At 45.2% G+C, this 17,500-nt stretch overlaps 1 protein-coding gene across 1 annotated transcript in view; it reads left to right on the forward strand.

Moving 5' to 3' along the window:
- The window catches only part of strn4 (striatin, calmodulin binding protein 4), a 24,525-nt gene extending 13,188 nt beyond the window's left edge, over window positions 1–11,337 (forward strand). Inside the window, exons 9-18 of the mRNA XM_048264365.1 lie at window positions 209–327; window positions 1,817–1,992; window positions 2,748–2,795; window positions 2,909–3,030; window positions 4,426–4,593; window positions 4,811–4,951; window positions 7,915–8,013; window positions 8,528–8,614; window positions 9,270–9,482; window positions 10,134–11,337. Of these exons, the coding sequence (XP_048120322.1) occupies window positions 209–327; window positions 1,817–1,992; window positions 2,748–2,795; window positions 2,909–3,030; window positions 4,426–4,593; window positions 4,811–4,951; window positions 7,915–8,013; window positions 8,528–8,614; window positions 9,270–9,439 (1,130 nt within the window). The 3' untranslated portion in view covers window positions 9,440–9,482; window positions 10,134–11,337. The remainder of the gene's footprint in view (window positions 1–208; window positions 328–1,816; window positions 1,993–2,747; window positions 2,796–2,908; window positions 3,031–4,425; window positions 4,594–4,810; window positions 4,952–7,914; window positions 8,014–8,527; window positions 8,615–9,269; window positions 9,483–10,133) is intronic.
- The last annotated feature ends 6,163 nt before the right edge of the window (window positions 11,338–17,500 follow it).

Genomic DNA, 17,500 nt, shown 5'->3' on the forward strand with positions numbered 1-17,500 from the left:
TTGCTGTAAGACTGTGTTGCATGGCCACACCTAGACCCAAATTACTTCATAATGGCCATGCATTTGGCTTTCAGTGGTTTGAGTTATTCCCCTTATTTACTCTCTATGTCATTTATAGTAATCAGAAGGTGTCCTACAGCAGACATAAGAGTGTGAGCATCTACGCTGGTGCTGGTGTTAATGCTGAGTTCTTCCTCCGACGCTGCAGGGGGTGCTCTGGGCTTTTCGTCTGACGTCTTCATCTTGGATGCTGTTGGCGGGGGAGACATGAACCTGGGCGAGCTGGCTGACCTCACCGTTGCCAACGACAATGACCTCACCATCGACGTAGGTTGCCCCCCCCCCCCCACCCCCACAGCTCTCTGCAGCATCTGGTGAAAACACCGTTGGTCATGTTATAACAGTACTCAGATTGGAGATTCTTTGTAATTGTGGCCTAAAATGAAACAACACCGGTATGAAGGAAGATTGTAATTTGCACTGATGCGGTTAGCTAATGGCAAAGGCTGCAGCTTGCAACTCTGCCCATAAGGCTGGTCACCTCTATGATGTTTATATTTACGTCATCCTCCTTGTGACAGACAGTGAAGCTCACCTAACAAGAAGTGGTCCAACTTAAAGCAAAATTTGGAATATTGAACTAAAGCTTGACTTTCAAAAATGACATCATAAAATCAAATCATAAACAAATCTGGCCGAGTCATAGGATTTTCTGTCTACAACCCATTCCTAACGTCCACAGTTCCACTGTGCTTGTACCCAGAGGCTCACAGATGTGTTTTTTATGGCCCCAATAAACGCAACACTGATTCGCGTTACCCCCGAGCCTTCGGTGCCATCAGTGGCTTCAGTGCCATGGCACTCATAGTGCCTGGCAGGCAGGCAGGGGAACAAGGATGGATTCAGAGCGCGCCAAGCACCAAGCGGCTGATTGCGTAACCCCTCTCGCTCCTCTCCTCTCACCATGCCAACCCAAAAGCCTTCCCGAATAGGAGCTGACCTGTTTTTTTTGTTTTTTTTCTGCTTTTTTCACTGATCTATTTCTCTTTTTTCCATCTCATCGTGATGCTCTCTTTCGTGTGTGTTTGTGTGAAGCTTGAGTTGGCAGTTTTAAGTAAACACACTCAGTTCACGCACTCGCACACAGGAACACACACACACTTGTGCATGCACACACAGATGCACAGAAGCGTAGTGACTCACAGAAACACATTGACACAGGCAAACTAGCACACACACACTCATGCCAACAAAGTTTACACACACACACACACACACACACACACACACACAGACATAGACATAGACATAGACACACACAGACATACACTACTAGTGGAGAACTCCTGCGTGAAATACCCAGCTGTGTTTGTGCTCATGGCCATTGTGTGTTGTGTGTGTGTGTGTGTGTGTGTGTGTGTGAGTGTGAGAATCTCTATTGGTCCCAGAAGGCTGAGAGACCTTGTTTTGATCTCTGTGTGTGTTTGTGTGACCTCTTCTTGCCCCTTGTGTTTTTCCTGCTTCTCCTGGACAGGGGCACTCACACAACTCTGTGTGTGTGTGTTTACATTCGAAGGGGTGTAGAACAGAGCAACACTGTCACAACTAACTACATGCACACTTAGCCACGCACACACCCATGCACAAACACTCTTTGACCCAAAATGTGCTGTGCTCCATTTATCACAAGCACCCAATGGCTTTCTCTGGTGAAGTGATGCAGTATTATATCCAGATAACACTTTGACCTTTGTGTGTGTGTGTGTGTGTGTGTGTGTGTGTGTGTGTGTGTGTGCGTGTGTGTGTGTGGGAGCAGCTGCAGGACAGCCGTGAGGAGTTTAAGAAGACGTGGAACCCTCGCTTCACGCTGCGGAGCCACTTTGACGCCATCCGCGCGCTCGACTTCCACCCGAGCGAGGCCGTCATGCTCACCGCCTCAGAAGACGGAACCCTCAAGCTCTGGAATCTCAACAAGGCCATGCACTCCAAGAAGTACGAACACATGCACACACACACACACACACACACACACACACACACACACACACACACACACACCCCAAAAACAAAAAACACATACTGTATACACACCTTCAAGCTCTTTCAGCATACACTTCAACTATATTCACACACACACACACACACAGATACATACACACACACACACACACAGATTAAGTGAAGGCACACTATGCAAGATTTTCACGTTTATGAAGCCAATTTGAATGGTAAACAAACTTGTAATAGGCGAATAGTTCACCTAGCATAGCTATACAGCATAGCCGTAGCGAGTCCCTACCGAGAAAACCAGCCATGCGACTTCCAAGAGCGACGCCCCGCCAAACCTTGCGGGAATCGTGAAACATTACCTTGTCAGTAGCTATAGCTCTTAGAAGATGGTTTTTGTCTGTTGTTAATCCTTCACCTCCACAACAAAAGCATTTGCATTGTGTACAGGGGGATAAGTGGGGTTGCTATTTACAATGGCAAAGGTAATATATATATATATATATATATATATATATATATATATATATATATATATATATATATATATATATATATATATATAAATACATCCCGACCAGAGGGAGCTCTACACTCGCCAAAAATACCTAAACCTTCATAGTATACCTTTAACCTGTGCATATCACACTCTCAGGCTCTGTGTGTGATAGTGAGGTGATCCTATGTGTGGCAGATGTTTTGATGACTCAGTCACACCTTTTCTACTGTGTTTACATTAGAAACGCTGCCCTGGACGTGGAGCCCATCTATACCTTCAGAGCTCACAGGTAAGAGCACACACACACACACACACACACACACACACACACACAAAAACACACACACACACACGTGCACACCCACTATCACCATATATGTGTGTGTGTGTGTGTGTGTGCAGTGGAGCAGTGCTCTCCTTGGCTATGGGGGATGAGGGCGAGTCGTGCTACAGTGGAGGTCTTGACGGATCCGTTCGCTGCTGGAAGATTCCAGACCTCAACGTGGACCCCTACGACAACTACGGCAAGTCTCCATAGCAACCTCATCCCTGCCTCTTCTCATCCTGCTTTTCTCTACCTCTCTTTCCCTTTATTCTGTTCTGTTTGTTTTTGCACCAGTCCTTCCCTTTACTCTTTCTTTCTCGCTCCATCTCTGTTGCCTAGACACACACACACACACACACACACACACACACACAGGTATGTATGCATGTACATACACAGACAAATCCACAGGCCCAACCAGTATGTTGGTAGCAAACAAATATTGTTAACACACACACACACAAATACACACACACACTCACAGAGATGCTCACTCGGCATGCAAATCCCACGTCTTAAGCGCAGCCACAACCTCATACTAAAACCTGGGCAATGCCATGCAAATCCCACACCCAGACAAGCATGGTAAATCTGGCCAACGTAATGACAAGCAGTTCAGTACACACACACACACACCACACACCCACACACACAAACAATCTTAGGCTCTTGAACCTCAACAAAGCCATGCACTCCAAGAAGGTTGAACACACACACACACACACACACACACACACACACGTATCCTCAACACAAGCAAGGCAAAACAAGGGAGGCGAGGAGGCCATTGTATTGAATTATAAATGAGCACCATAACATTCGGATGTGTGTGTGTGTCAGAGATGGGCATTCAGACCAAGTTTACCACCCCACCCCCCAGGCCCCAGTCACCCCTAAACCTTCCATATGTGTGTACCTTACATGTAGCCGTGTGTGTGTGTGTGTGTGTGTGTGTGTGTGTGCAGTCACAGCTGGCTGACCCCAAGCTAAGCCTGAGAAGATTACACGTGCTGCAACACAGACCACCACCATCTGCCAGACAGCCAGTCTATATGACTGTGTGTGTGTGTGTGTGTGTGAGTGTGAGAGATATAGAGATTAACTTTATGAATGTATGTAAATGTGTCAGGCTGCCTCCCTACACACTGTAAGGTGAGGGTGTAGTACTGTAGAGCAACCCGTAGAGGGCGACACCGCTCTGCTGCTGGTTAGTGTCGAGCACAAACATCAAAACAATAGGGTCTGACACAGTCAGTTTGTTCAAACACAATAGCATGTGCGCAAGCATACTCTCTGTGTATTGAAAATGAATGTCTGTGACGTGCTAATGTGTGTGTGTGTGTGTGTGTCTGTGTGTGGTTTTTGTGTGTGTGTGTGTGTGTGTGTGTGTGTGTGTGTGTGTGTGTGGTTTCTGTGTGTGTGCGTGTGTGCGTGTGTGCGTGTGCGCGCGGGTGTGTGGTTTCTGTGTGTCTGTGGTTTCTGTGTGTGTGTGTGTGTGTGTGTGTGTGTGTGTGCCTGCGTGCGTGCGTGCGTGCGTGCGTGCGTGCGTGCGTGCGTGCGTGTGTGGTTTCTGTGTGTGTGTTGCCACCCCCAGACCCTGGTGTGGAGAGCAGTGTGTTGGCGGGCCATGAGGACTCGGTGTGGGGTCTGGCCTACTCCTCCTCCCTGAAGCGCCTGGCGTCCTGCTCAGCCGACGGCACCGTGCGGATCTGGGACCCACACAACTCCAGCCCCTGCCTGTCCGTCTTCAACAAGGAGAAAGGTGTGTGTGTGTGTGTTTTCAACAAGGAGAAAGGTGTGTGTGTGTGTGTGTATGTGTGTTTTCAACAAGGAGAAAGGTGTGTGTGTGTTTTCAACAAGGAGAAAGGTGTGTGTTTGTGTGTGTGTGTGTGCGCACTTCTGTGTGTGTTTTGGAAGGGTTGATGGAATTGCATGTGTGTAAGTTTGTGTGTAAAATGTAAATGTGTTTGTTCCACCAGAGCACGGCACCCCCACATCGGTGGCCTTCGTGAACTCTGACCCCTCTCAAGTGGTCGTGTCGTTTGGCGGCGGGAACACTCTGCTGTACGACCTCAACACGGAGCAGAGCATCATGTCCCTGGAGACGCAGACCAAGGACGGTAAGCACATGGCCAAATCTGTATGTGTGTGTGTGTGTGTGTGTGTGTGTGTGTGTGTGTGTGTGTGTTTGTGTGTGAGAGTTTGATTTTGTTTGGTCTTTTGGAGTGTGCATTACTTGTTTTGTACTTGATTTTAACAGGGTTCCCGCGGGGTCTTAAAAAGTCTTAAAAAGCCTAAAATTCAGAACTTTAAATTTAAGGCCTTAAAACGTCTTAAACACGGCCAGATTTACATTCCGAGGTCTTAAAATTAATTTAGCCAGGTCTAAAAAATATTTTACCATCGTTCATTTCCAAAACACGCTGGCCGCAGAAAGTTATTACAAAGTAGCAAAAAAGTATTGAGTCGTAGCTTGCAAAGCAGAGCGCTAGCGTCTTTGTTACAATTGTAACAAAACTAGCAGAATGCTGCCCTCAAAACATTGGTTCAGTGTGTTGTAGTTCTTTCTGGGGGATATTGGTGTTGGTACGTAGCCTACGCAGTGATAAATCTACAAATCCCGTGATAAATGAAATACCTGCCCTCAAAATTCTGCGTCTCCTCAGAATTTGTTAAAAGTTCGGCTACGAATGGAAAATGGGAAAGTAGGCCTACTTCCAACGAGACATGGCTAGATCCAGTGATGCCAGTAACGCGTTACTCTATTTTGACCACTTTTTTCGGTAACGAGTCTAACACACTACTATTTCTAGCAATCAGATTAAAGTTACTTATCCAAGTCACTGTGCGTTAGGCCTACTATTTTTGTCATTTACCTTAGTAAAAAATATATTCTTTGCTTTTTTCTTGTCTCGGGGATTAACGCTCACGTTTTCAGCATGATGACTCACGTGTAATACCACGCAGCAACACAAACATAAACAACAATAGAGGGAGGATGCGCATTTTAGCTATACAGTCATTATTTTGAGTTTGTGTCCAAACATGATAACATTAAGGTACGTTGCACACTCTGTGCTGGTGACAAAGTGCTGTCTAGCTAGACATCCCAAGTGTCCCGAAGTTCTGGGAGTCTCCCGATAGTGGCTTCCTGACGCCCGCAAATCAGATAAAATCTCCCGGAATGTAGAACGAACAAGAGCGCGCAAGCCAGACCGGGAATTCAAATCGCGTGTGCATTTGAGTTTAGCGCGCACACGACGGAGAGGGAGAGAGAGAGGGGTGGTGCGTGTGTGCCTATAACGCATCCAAGACAGAGAGCATCCTGGCCTGTTTTGCTAAATCAACCAATCAATTTTCAGTATAGGTAGGCTTTTATCTTTTTTCTCCCGAACTAAATTAATCAGTTCAGTGTATCTAGGAACAGGAGCGTCATGGCAGAGTCAGTGGCCCCCAAAAAGGAACATTGACCCATTTCACATCAGACTACACAAAAGTGTACCCTTGTCTCATACAGTAAGAGTAAAACATAATGATATTTTTGCACACTGCACTGTTTGTAACATTGCCCATGGCTGCAAAAGACTTGTTGAGGTGAGTTTAACAAGTGTCATTTAATTTGCTATTATTCAGGCCTATACTAGATGGCTAGTTGCCAAGGCTACATGAAAAGCCTTTTCTTTGCAAACACCGCGCTCTCCCGTTTGTTCTCTTGTTGAAAATGAAAAGCCCAAACTACCAAAATCTGCATATTTTATCATCACAATTTCTATATATATAGGCCTTCCTTATTGAACAAACATATGAATTTCAGTATCTAAGTAGGCTAAATGGCTACCCTTGTATTTTCAGGTTGGGATGTCTGCTATACATTGTTGACATAACTGTTAAAATGCATTTCCAATAAAGTGAATATTGGCAAAACCGGTTGTCATTTTTATATTTAGGCAGCGGGGGTGTGGTCGGCAGCTGCTGAAAGTAACTAATAAAGTAACTTGTAATCTAACTTAGTTACTTTACTGATTACTTGATTTTAAAAGTAACTAACAGATTACTTTTTTCAATGTAACTGTGGCAACACTGGCTGGATCACAGCGATGTCTGCTGTTGGTTACCCAGTGGTAGCCTACCCAGCTCCAGGTACGAGGCTCGCTGCAAACTTTGCAAAAAAACTATTCAATTAGGGACTCTGGGTGTGAAGGCACTGGAGTCACAAGCCAGAGCATGCAGACATAAACTAGCCGCAAAATGCAAACTGTTTATCAGCACTAGCCGCAATAACATAATTCGAAAACTCCGGTTTCGCTCTTTAAAGTGACGTCTGTGCGACTTGTGCGAAATAAGTACTCCGTGAGCAATTCAACAGAGAATAATGGAAGTGAATTTGGACGCATATTAATACTATATATTTTTAGGAGGGCTTTTGATCATCTTTAGGTGGTTTCAGCTCCCCCAAAATACTGTAAGCCTAACGACGTCCTTAACAAGGCTCATACACATACCCCACCCACGCACATTCTCATGCAAACACACACACACATTTTTTTGAGTGTCCACCCAAAACACACTTTCACACCCAGTTTCAACTCCAGTCTAATTTTTTACTTCCTTGATGAAATCTATTCTATTTGAGGGCAAGTTTGTTTTAGATTATTTTCATTTTGGGCTTAAGGTTTAGGGCATTTGGCACGTGACGCGGATATTCCTTGAGTATACTAGAAGTGAGCAATGTCAAAAGCAATTGGGTTGTAGATGTTGGGTGTGGAAGGTTACTACTGTGATTGCTTTATCTGTAAATTTAAATTAATGCTTTTTCAACGACTTTTCAATGATTTTTTCAGAATTTCTTTGATTTGAATATTTTTTTGCGTTGTGTAGGTCTTAAATTTCAATCTTTATGGTCTTAAAATGTCTTAAAAAGGTCTTAAATTTGACTTACTGAAACCTGCAAGAACCCTGTTTTAACCAAAGACACTTACAATACATGGCAGATGAGGATTTGTCTTACATGGTGTGTGTGTGTGTGTGTGTGTGTGTGTGTGTGTGTGTGTGTGTGTGTGTGTGTGTGTGTTGCCCCCTGTAGGCAGCGAGCTGATCAACCGTGTGGTCAGCCACCCTTCTCAGCCCATTTCCATCACGGCACACGAGAATCGCACCATCCGCTTCCTGGACAACAACACCGGTACGTGTGTGTGTATCTGTATCTGTGTGAGTGTGCGTGTATCTGTGTGTGTGTGTGTGTATCTGTGTGAAGAGAAAGTTTGTGTTTGTGTAGGTCAGTCATGTCCAAAGTCCGGCCCAGGGACCAATCACGGCCCGCGTTCCAATTTCATACGGCCCGCAGCTTCTCATTAGTGTCAGTACATTACCTGTTCCTTGGAAAATCTGAAAAAAATATATGCACTTGGACTTATGGCACTTATTGTATTAAACTTTTGAATAAGGTTTGCCTATAATGCCGATGTTATACATGCAGATGTGCCACAAAATATTACTTTCTGAATGATCTTAAATTTAAATGTTAACAGACTGCATTACTCATTTTAAACATAAGTCATGTTTAAAATTAACATGAGGTTAAGATTTGTATCAGCTTCATGTAAGTTTAAGGCATTCCATACTTAATATTGTGTGTGTGCCTGCCTGTGTGTGTGTGTGCTTGTTTGTGTTAACTCTGTCCTCTCTGGTCATCTCAGGTAAAGTGGTCCACTCAATGGTCGCCCATCTGGACGCTGTGACCTGCCTGACCACTGACCCCAAAGGCACTTATCTGGTCTCCGGAAGTGAGTAGCCTCTCCTCTTCTTTCCTATCCTTTCCTCTCCTGCTCTCCTCTCCTCTCCTCTCCCTCCCTCCTCTGCACATGTGATTTAGACTTGAGTGTACATAGTGTACTACGGATACTGTATACTGCAGAAACTGTCAAAATTTGTCCATGTTCATATTGCACAGATTGCTACATATTGCAGACCTTTTCTCCTTATGAGATGTGCTAACCTGTGTTCATATTGCACAGAGCCCTATCTGCAGACCTTTTCTCCTTATGAGATGTGCTAATCTATGTTCATATTGCACAGAGCCCTATCTGCATACATTTTCTCCTTATGAGATGTGCTAACCTGTGTTCATATTTCACAAAGCCTTATGTGCAGAAGTATTCTCCTTTAGGCCTTTAGAATTAATCCTCTTCCTGAGGCTTGCGAAGTACTGTGCCATCTTTGCTATTATCGGCAGCCACCACATATGACAGAGATGTTGTTATTTATACCCATAAGAATTGAGTAGTATGTTTATTGAGTGATACATTGGTCCATAAGTTTGTGTGTGTGTGTTATATTGCATCTTTTAATATTTGTGTCCCTGAACCACTTTTCTCCATGTGGATATAAATAAATGGTTAAAATACCGTGTCCGGTGTGTGTTTGTGTCTCCCCCTGCAGGCCATGACTGCTCGGTGCGCCTGTGGATGCTGGAGAGCCGCACGTGCGTGCAGGAGATCACGGCTCACCGTAAGAAGCACGACGAGGCCATCCACGACGTGGCCTTCCACCCCTCGCAGCCACTCATCGCCAGCGCCGGCGCCGACGCCCTCGCCAAGATCTTTATCTGAACACACACACACGCATGCGTGCCACGCAGCGTCGGACACACAGGTGAAAGGACGTGCATGCACACACACATACGCACACATACTCACACACACACACTTAACCATCAAGTGCCTGACCAGTGTTTCCCATACATTGATTTATTTGTGGCAGCCCACCACAATATCAACACTGACCACCACACAATGATTTTCCAGGTTGTACCAAATTGTGCTTAAATCTGGTTAGCATCATAACCACACTGTGCTAATTTGTTAAAAACTGTATTCAAGTTAATTCTGCGAACCAACCACCACAAATGGAATTTAATTCTGTGGGAAACACTGCTGATTAATTAACATATTTAAGTATACACACACACATTCTTGTGCTCAACAATGTGTAACTACATCTGCCTGGGATTGAACTTGCAACTTGCGGGCACTTTGGCTTGGAAGGCAAGCATGCAATCAAGGGAGCTAAAATGCGTGGGTGCTAGCCGCGAGCGCCTCTTATTAGCATGCCTTTTAAGGTCTCGGGAGGTACGTTTACTTAACATACACACTGCACAGCTGTCGTACCAGCTGGCTACCATTACAGGTACACAAGTGTGTGTGTGGGACGCAGGAAAAGAGCGTGTGTGTGTGTGTGTGTGTGTGTATTGGGTTTGTTTGAAAGATAGTATCTGATATTTATTTGTGTTTATTTTCTTTTTAGGGGAGGCATCCTTACCAATGGACCAGATGAGTGGACCACAAGGCTGAAGCAGTCAAACATAGAACATACACACATCACACACACACACACACACACACACACACACAGAGTGGTTTGGGTGGATGTAGGAGAGGACATCATATCCTACTTCCCAGTGAATACGTTATTTTTGCAGGCCTAAGTTTCCCATGATCCTTTTGTTTTGTTTTGTTTTCCCACAATGCAGTGCACTGTGGTTGTGACATACAATATTGCTTGTCATTGGTTCTCAAACTAACAACTCTAGCTACTTCTCAATGTTTTAGATGCTTTTGAACCACACACTACCTGACGTTTTTTTATATGCTTACTTCATATCTGGTTGCTGTTCACCTTGCGCAAACACACACGCACAAACACACACATTCAAGGCTCAGGCTGTTGGCTTGGGCCTTTGCAAATACTCTTTCTTTTTCTATTTTCTCTTTTTCTAGTTCCTCTCTTTTCATAAGGAACATTATACAGTCCAGTTTTACAGCAGCATGCTGTGGACGCATCCTCACTGCTTTGGTTTTCTCTGACCTTGTCAGTTGGCGTGTGTGTGTGCGTGCGTGCGTGCGTGCGTGCGCGTGTGTGTGTGTGTGGTCAATGCATGCCCATTCCAAAGACATCACAAGGGGAAGACTCTTGTCAGCTGCTCCTTCATAGACTCTGCTGCACACAATTGAGCTTTAATTTCAGCCTCACATCCCTACACCTAGCCTTAGTGTGTGTGTGTGTGTGTGTGTGTGTGTGTGTGTGTGTGTGTTTGTAAAGAAATGTCTGTATGTGAGTCTATGTTACTCATCCTCTCACTCACTCAGTATTGCATTGCTGGTGCTGATGTTTTCAACATCTGATGTGTGTGTTAGGTCTATGCATATAGCCCCATTTTCTACGTCTCTGTATGTATATAAGTACTAACATTTACAACTGCACAAGAGTGTCAGTGTATTTTTAACCTTTGCAAAGCAAAACAATCTCTCAAATAACGGTTATGACTAAAGTCCATTTCAGCCTCATCATTAAAAGCCATGATCAATGGCCTCTGTAGACATACACACACTCACTCACACACACACACACACCGGTCTATAAGCCTCTGTCTCAACATCAGAGGTGTGTAACCATACGCTGTGAGAAGGGAGAGGGCGGTGTTACCCGGTCCCCATCATTCCACCAATAACACACACACACACACACACACACACTAAATGCACACCAAACGCATCAATATAGACAACATGATGACCAAAATTGTGACGATATGAACAGTTCCAAGGTATCTGGATACCCATGTTGAAACAAAACCATTACAAAATCCTTACACACATTAACAGAAGTGATAAAATAGGCCTATACAGCAGAACATGGAACTTGACATTCTTTTTCAAACTGATATCAAACATTGCTTTTTGTTAAAACCTGATCCATGCACCATGCTTAAAGTATCAGCACTGATAAAAAATCACTGATAATATATAAAGTATCACAGCATTTTGAATTTTTAAAGGTATCACGATACATTTCTCTTATCAGTGCATCATGCAACACTAATGCACACACACAGTCTCACACACACACACACACACCCCGCATGCACGCATGCCTGCTCTCTTTAACTTGTGGTGCTATAGGACTCCTCTGAGTCAGGGATCCAGTGCGGGTGTGATCCAGTGCGTGCGTGTGTGTGTGTGTGTGTGTGTGTGTGTGGTTTATATAATCTCTCTCCCCAAGCTCGTCCATCCCGCAGGGGGAGTCACTCACCAACGAGAGAGAGAGAAAGAGAGCGAGAGAGAGAGAGAGAGAGAGAGAGAAAGAGAGCGAGAGAGCTAAAGCTAAAGTGATGTGCTTTAGGGTGTTTATTTCTCTTTCTCTTGTCATTGCTTGTAAAGCCTATTGGAGGGACTGCCAGTAACCTGTTATCATTTCACCACCTCCTCCACTCCCTTCACAGTGGGGGGCACTCGTGTTGGTGACAAGTGACGAGTCCACTTCCAGGGGTCCAAGGGGGCTGGAAATCACTCCATCTCCTCTCCTCTCATCTCGGCCTGGCGGTCAGTTCTGCTGGACGCAGTCGGATCTAACCGAACCGAGTCGCGCCGCGCAGCTATAGCGTTGGCTTCTTGGCGCGCTCCTTACTGAAACGCCAGATATCTACTGAGGGAGACCAGAAGGTGTGTGGGGGTGCTAAATGCTAAATCATTTATTTTGTACGGGGTGGTTGGGGGGTTCACAAATCTGCTTACAGGGTCTTTTATCTATTAGTCCGTTTGGTGCAATCCTCCAGTGTGGAGTTTGTGGCATTTCTTCTTGAACCGAACGCGTCAACTGAAATCACTACTGCTTGATTCGTGCAGATTTGAGTTGAGATGCTTGAACAGACCAGGAAACAGTTAGTTACAAGGAAGTGGCATTGGCTAATGAGGTAAACAGTGCCAAGAAGGGTGTGGGTGTGTGTGTGTGTGTGTGTGTGTGTGTGTGTGTGTGTGTGTGTGTGTGTGTGTGTGTGTGTGTGTGTGTGTGTGTGTGTTTCTCTCTCCACATCCTCCCACTCTGTCCAGTGGGGACCGTATCCTTTAGGCATAGGGGCTTGTGGGAATGAGAAGTCCTCCCTGCCGTTCCCAGAATGAATGCTTTGCCAGAGGTCATAAAACACAGCGAGCTGAGAACAGAAGCACACAAACATGAGAGGGAGAGAGAGGGAGAGAGAGAGAGGAAAACGAAGCGGGGACTGCAGCCAGAGCAGTGACAGGAGTTCGCCTGTGGGCTGCTGACCACGGCAGAGCCGGCGGTCCGTTACGGGCATCCGCTGGCGGCTTTGGTGATGGCGGTTCCTGGAATCCCAGCGAGGAAGGGAGGCGAAAATAGACTGAGGAAAGCGAAGAGAGAGCCTCTTGAGCCCGTCTGCTTCTCCAGGCGCCTCGGACAGCGGTGGCCGAGTTCAGAGGTTGGCGGCTCCTCAGAAGTGGCCTGACCGACCGACCGACCCAAACGGCGGGGTTGGCTTTTTTTGGCGGCTGTTTGTATGCCTGCTCGCGTTCTTTTCCGGCTCCGTGACGGTCAGAGCCCCGGAGGCCGTGTCCCCGCGGTGGAAACACGGCGTGACGCCGGGCTGCCAGGCGGAAGACCACGCGGTCAATCAGTAACCACGTCGCCGCGGCAACCTCTGCTGTGGCCTCTGGTTGGAGGTCACCCTTGGGCCCTCAGAGCCACAGCCGGTGCCTAGAAGGTCGTAAACACTAACCCATAAAGCCAAGCGGCCGCTCATGACACTCTTTCCGTTTCTGTCTTTTCCTTTTTTTTGTGTTTTCCCATCAGCCATTTAGGTCGTCTGTGTGAGGCCAGTGGTGGGGAAGCGAGATCTGTGTGCTTGATGCCCCCATTTAGCTGAAGGTGTGGCAGCCACTTTGTGGCGTATATAGTGTGATGATAACTGCCCTGTGCCCTAGACTGTGGCTGGGTGACCGAGCAACTGGCCGACCGGGCGGCCCTGCCAGCTCTGGCAGAGGTATTTCCAATGAGCACACTCTAGGTTAGCTTTGTACGCGCACTACCCAAGCTGACCCCGGTATCTGAGGTGGGTCCGCTGTGGGGTTGAGTACACTTTAATGTCCTCCTTTATCGTATCTATGGCGACACTGACACACCTGTCTGGCTACGTCTGGCTACAGTAATTAAACGGGGGTGATAAAACAAACAGTGAATGGAAACATAGGCGTGTATAAACGAGGAAGAAAACATTCCTTTGTAGTAAGAAGACAAATCAACATGTTTTGTGGAGGGAGAAGGAAAATAAAATGGAAATAAAAAAGTGCAAGAAAGAAGAACAAGATGCTGAATGATGAATTCCTGTCACACAGTGTAAATGTCAATCAATTTCAGCCCTGTTTGTTGCTTTTTCTTTGATAGAAATATTAATTATTATTATTATTATTGCAATTATGAAGATGTAAGAATACTGTAGTATCATAAGTGAATCATTCTTTTTCGCTAGGCTTAGAACTTGCTTGTGGTTGAGAATTGCAATGTAAAAAACACATGTTTTTGGGTAAGAATGTATAAGATGAAAACGAGAAAAAAAAATGGGGGGGTTGAAACGGTTGCAGTCCGCGGCCAAGGTTAAGGACGCTGTTTTTTATTTGTGTTTTTAGCAATTTATCACTGTGTGATATTTTGTACATCATATTAAGCTGTATTCGAGAACAATATCCTCTAACTTTCATGGGAGAGGGGACCTCGCCCTGTGTTTTGGTTTGGTTTGCTTTGGTTTGAACCTCATTCTAGCCTGTATCAAACAACGACCCCTTTTCGTCTTCTGTATGGCATCTTTTTGAACCGCGTTCTATCAAACATAGACATGATTTCATCTTCTGCCTTTTCTTTTCTGTAGTCCTTGTTCATTTCACAGGCCCGGGTCATCACTGAAAACACAACTAAAACAAATAAAAGAAACAATTTTGTACATAGAATTTACAGTTGGCTCTGTTGCCTCTTTCTTTTCTTGTCTGTGGTCCTCTGTAGTACCTGTGAATAAAAGATGCCCGTGGTGTGCACAGCAGGTATGCCAACGATTTCACAATCAGAAATGGGTTTTGATGGCCAATATGTTGACACACACAAGACATTTCTGTCCTACTGTTGGTGTTTCCAGTTACGGAAAACATATTTATATACTGTACAATATTGAGAATGTATACAAAATAAAGAACACAATATTTAGTTCATATACATTTTGTACTAGATATAGATAAAAACTTTATTGTCCACTTAATTTACATTGGACATTGAATTTATATACACTGGACATTTGTCTTTGGCACTCTGGTGGCATAAAAACACAGCAAACAGACAATATAAGTTAAATTGTAGTTACATAAGTGGTTAAAAACAAATGAATAAATACTAGTGCAGTTCTCGGGACTGATCATTCTCATCATCACCCTGGCTGGGTGGTGCATGAGTAAGAGGGGAGGGGAGTTATTTGGCCTTGGTTCAGAATAGACAGCATGTATGTTAAGACGTATGAATACATGAGGTGCCATGTGTAAGAGCAGGTGAGAGGACTGAGGCTGCCCCCATGTCTGGTTGTTTGGGTGTGTGGTGCCTGTTGGAGGGGAGGAATGGAAAACACTGTTTAGGGTGTGAGGAGTCCTTTCAGAGCTTACTGGGCTACCAAATGACTTCATAGAGGAACCAGACGTCCCCATTTCCCTCACATGGTCCAGTTTTTCAACACTTGTTTTTTTTAGTGCCCTGATTTATATTCAAAGATATATAATCCTATCTTGTCTCAATATTTCCTTGTTCCTCAAATTGTAACAACTAACTAACTGATTTGGGAGCACTGATATGATGTAGTTAAAATGTACAGACGATCAGGAAGATACTGTGTAGGTCCGATGTAAGCATGTCTCTCCTGAGCGCGCACGCACACACACACACACACCCCTAACAGCATTTGGGCGTCATACTGTAACGGTCATTGTCAATGACAGACTCAGCTAGGGGAGCTGTTGGTGGGGGTGCTGTCCCACTTCTCACCCAGAGGAATGTGGCCTCCTTGCTTCACACAAATACACTTGAGTTCAGAAGGGTGTGCCTCTGATGAGTACACAGCATGGGTAGTCTAGTCTGTCTTATCACCCCAGGGTAGGAAAGGCCATGGAGACCTGTAAGGATTTACACATTTGTTAGAAAAACCTGTTTCTTCTCCCTCCCCAATGCCCTTTCAACAGGGAATTACCCCAGAATGCAGGCTATTTACCATATAATGAGAGAGGAGGAAAGTGCGCCCCCTGTCTGACAGTGTAGAGAGGCACAGGAATATGTCATAAATATGGACCCTACTCAGTTGACCATACTAGGCTGAACAATCCATCTGAATTTGCTGCTCCTTTTTTTTTTTTTATTTTATTTATTAATGCAACAGGATAGTGGAGAGTGACAGGAAGTGAGTGGGAGAGAGAGTCGGGGTGGGATCCGGAAAGGACCACGGGGCGGGAATCAAACCCGGGTCGCCGGCGTACAGTGCAGGTGCCCCAGCCAGTTGCGCCACAGCTGGGGCCTGCTGCTCCCTTTATGACTAACTGTACTCTACATATTTCCTGGTCCTATAATGAGACAATGTGTTGCAGTTCCCTCCACAATAACTGGAGCACATGTCCAGTTTAAATGTGTCTCCTCTCCTCTAAGAACCTCAGTGCACGTTCTGATTGGCCGGCGTGCAGCGTCATGGCCGTGAGGCAGATGAGGTCATTGTGTCTCTGATACTGGTGAGTAAACAAACGCACCTGAAGGGTGTGAAGGTGTCTTAAAATAGAACAGGAATACATCACATGCCCTACAATTCCCTTTGTGTGTGCGTGTGTGTGCGCGTATTGCATAAGAAAACGTACAGAGTTACGCAAGATGAGATGGGATCACAGAATTCTGCGTGTGTGTGTGTGTGTATGTGCGTGTGGATGAGTGAGAAGTGCGTGTGTGTGTGTGTGTGTGTGTATTGGAGGGGAAGCCCTGTCCTACTGTAGAGGCAGTGTTCGTCTACTCCCTCTGCACCTGTCTCCTGTAGGGATGAGGGGGCTGTAGAATCAGACCTGGCACCCGTACTGGCCCCACTTGGAACACCTCTGGTTCTGGTCCTGTTGCACCTGCACCAGAAACGGGCTGCATGCAGATTCAGAGTCATTCAGAGTCGGGTGTTAAGGTTCCCAGGCACTGTGCCAGAATGCAGGCGTGGGTCGGGCCGTGTAACATTTGAAAACACGTAATTTGTTTTAAGCTGTGCATGTCGCCTCCTTTGTCAAATACTCTCTTTGATCTATCAGCCTGTTGGAAATCAATTAATTAATGACTTAAGATGTAATTAAAATAAGATGAGATAAAGATCTTAAGAAACAACCTTAGCTGTTTATTTGATTGATACATTTTTTTGATCAAAGAACAAACCAAAGCAATTTCCAAACTATGTAGGACTATCATCATTACATAGAACTATTATCATTTAGCATGTCCACAAAACCTTTAACTGTTTATTGTTCTAGGTTGAGGCTATATGATATACTGTATAGTATATTCTGAGATGATATTTGCATTCACAATTGAATTGGATGCAGTGTGGCTATATGGAGTCTGCATGTGTGGTGGAGAGACATGCCAGGTCTATGTGAAGTCAGTCTAGGTTAAGGAGCAGGCCTAAAGGTTGAAGGGCAGGTCTAAACGAGTAAGTTGGAAGGCAATGGGGCATGTAGATGCCAGGAATGGAAAGAGTCTGGAGGAGAAGAAGGGAAGAAAAGGGGAGGAGAGAAAACGATTCCTGTAGCATGGTGGAGCAGAATGGGAGGACACAG

The sequence above is a fragment of the Alosa alosa genome, chromosome 15 (assembly GCF_017589495.1).
Source record: "Alosa alosa isolate M-15738 ecotype Scorff River chromosome 15, AALO_Geno_1.1, whole genome shotgun sequence".
Lineage (NCBI taxonomy): Eukaryota > Metazoa > Chordata > Actinopteri > Clupeiformes > Clupeidae > Alosa > Alosa alosa.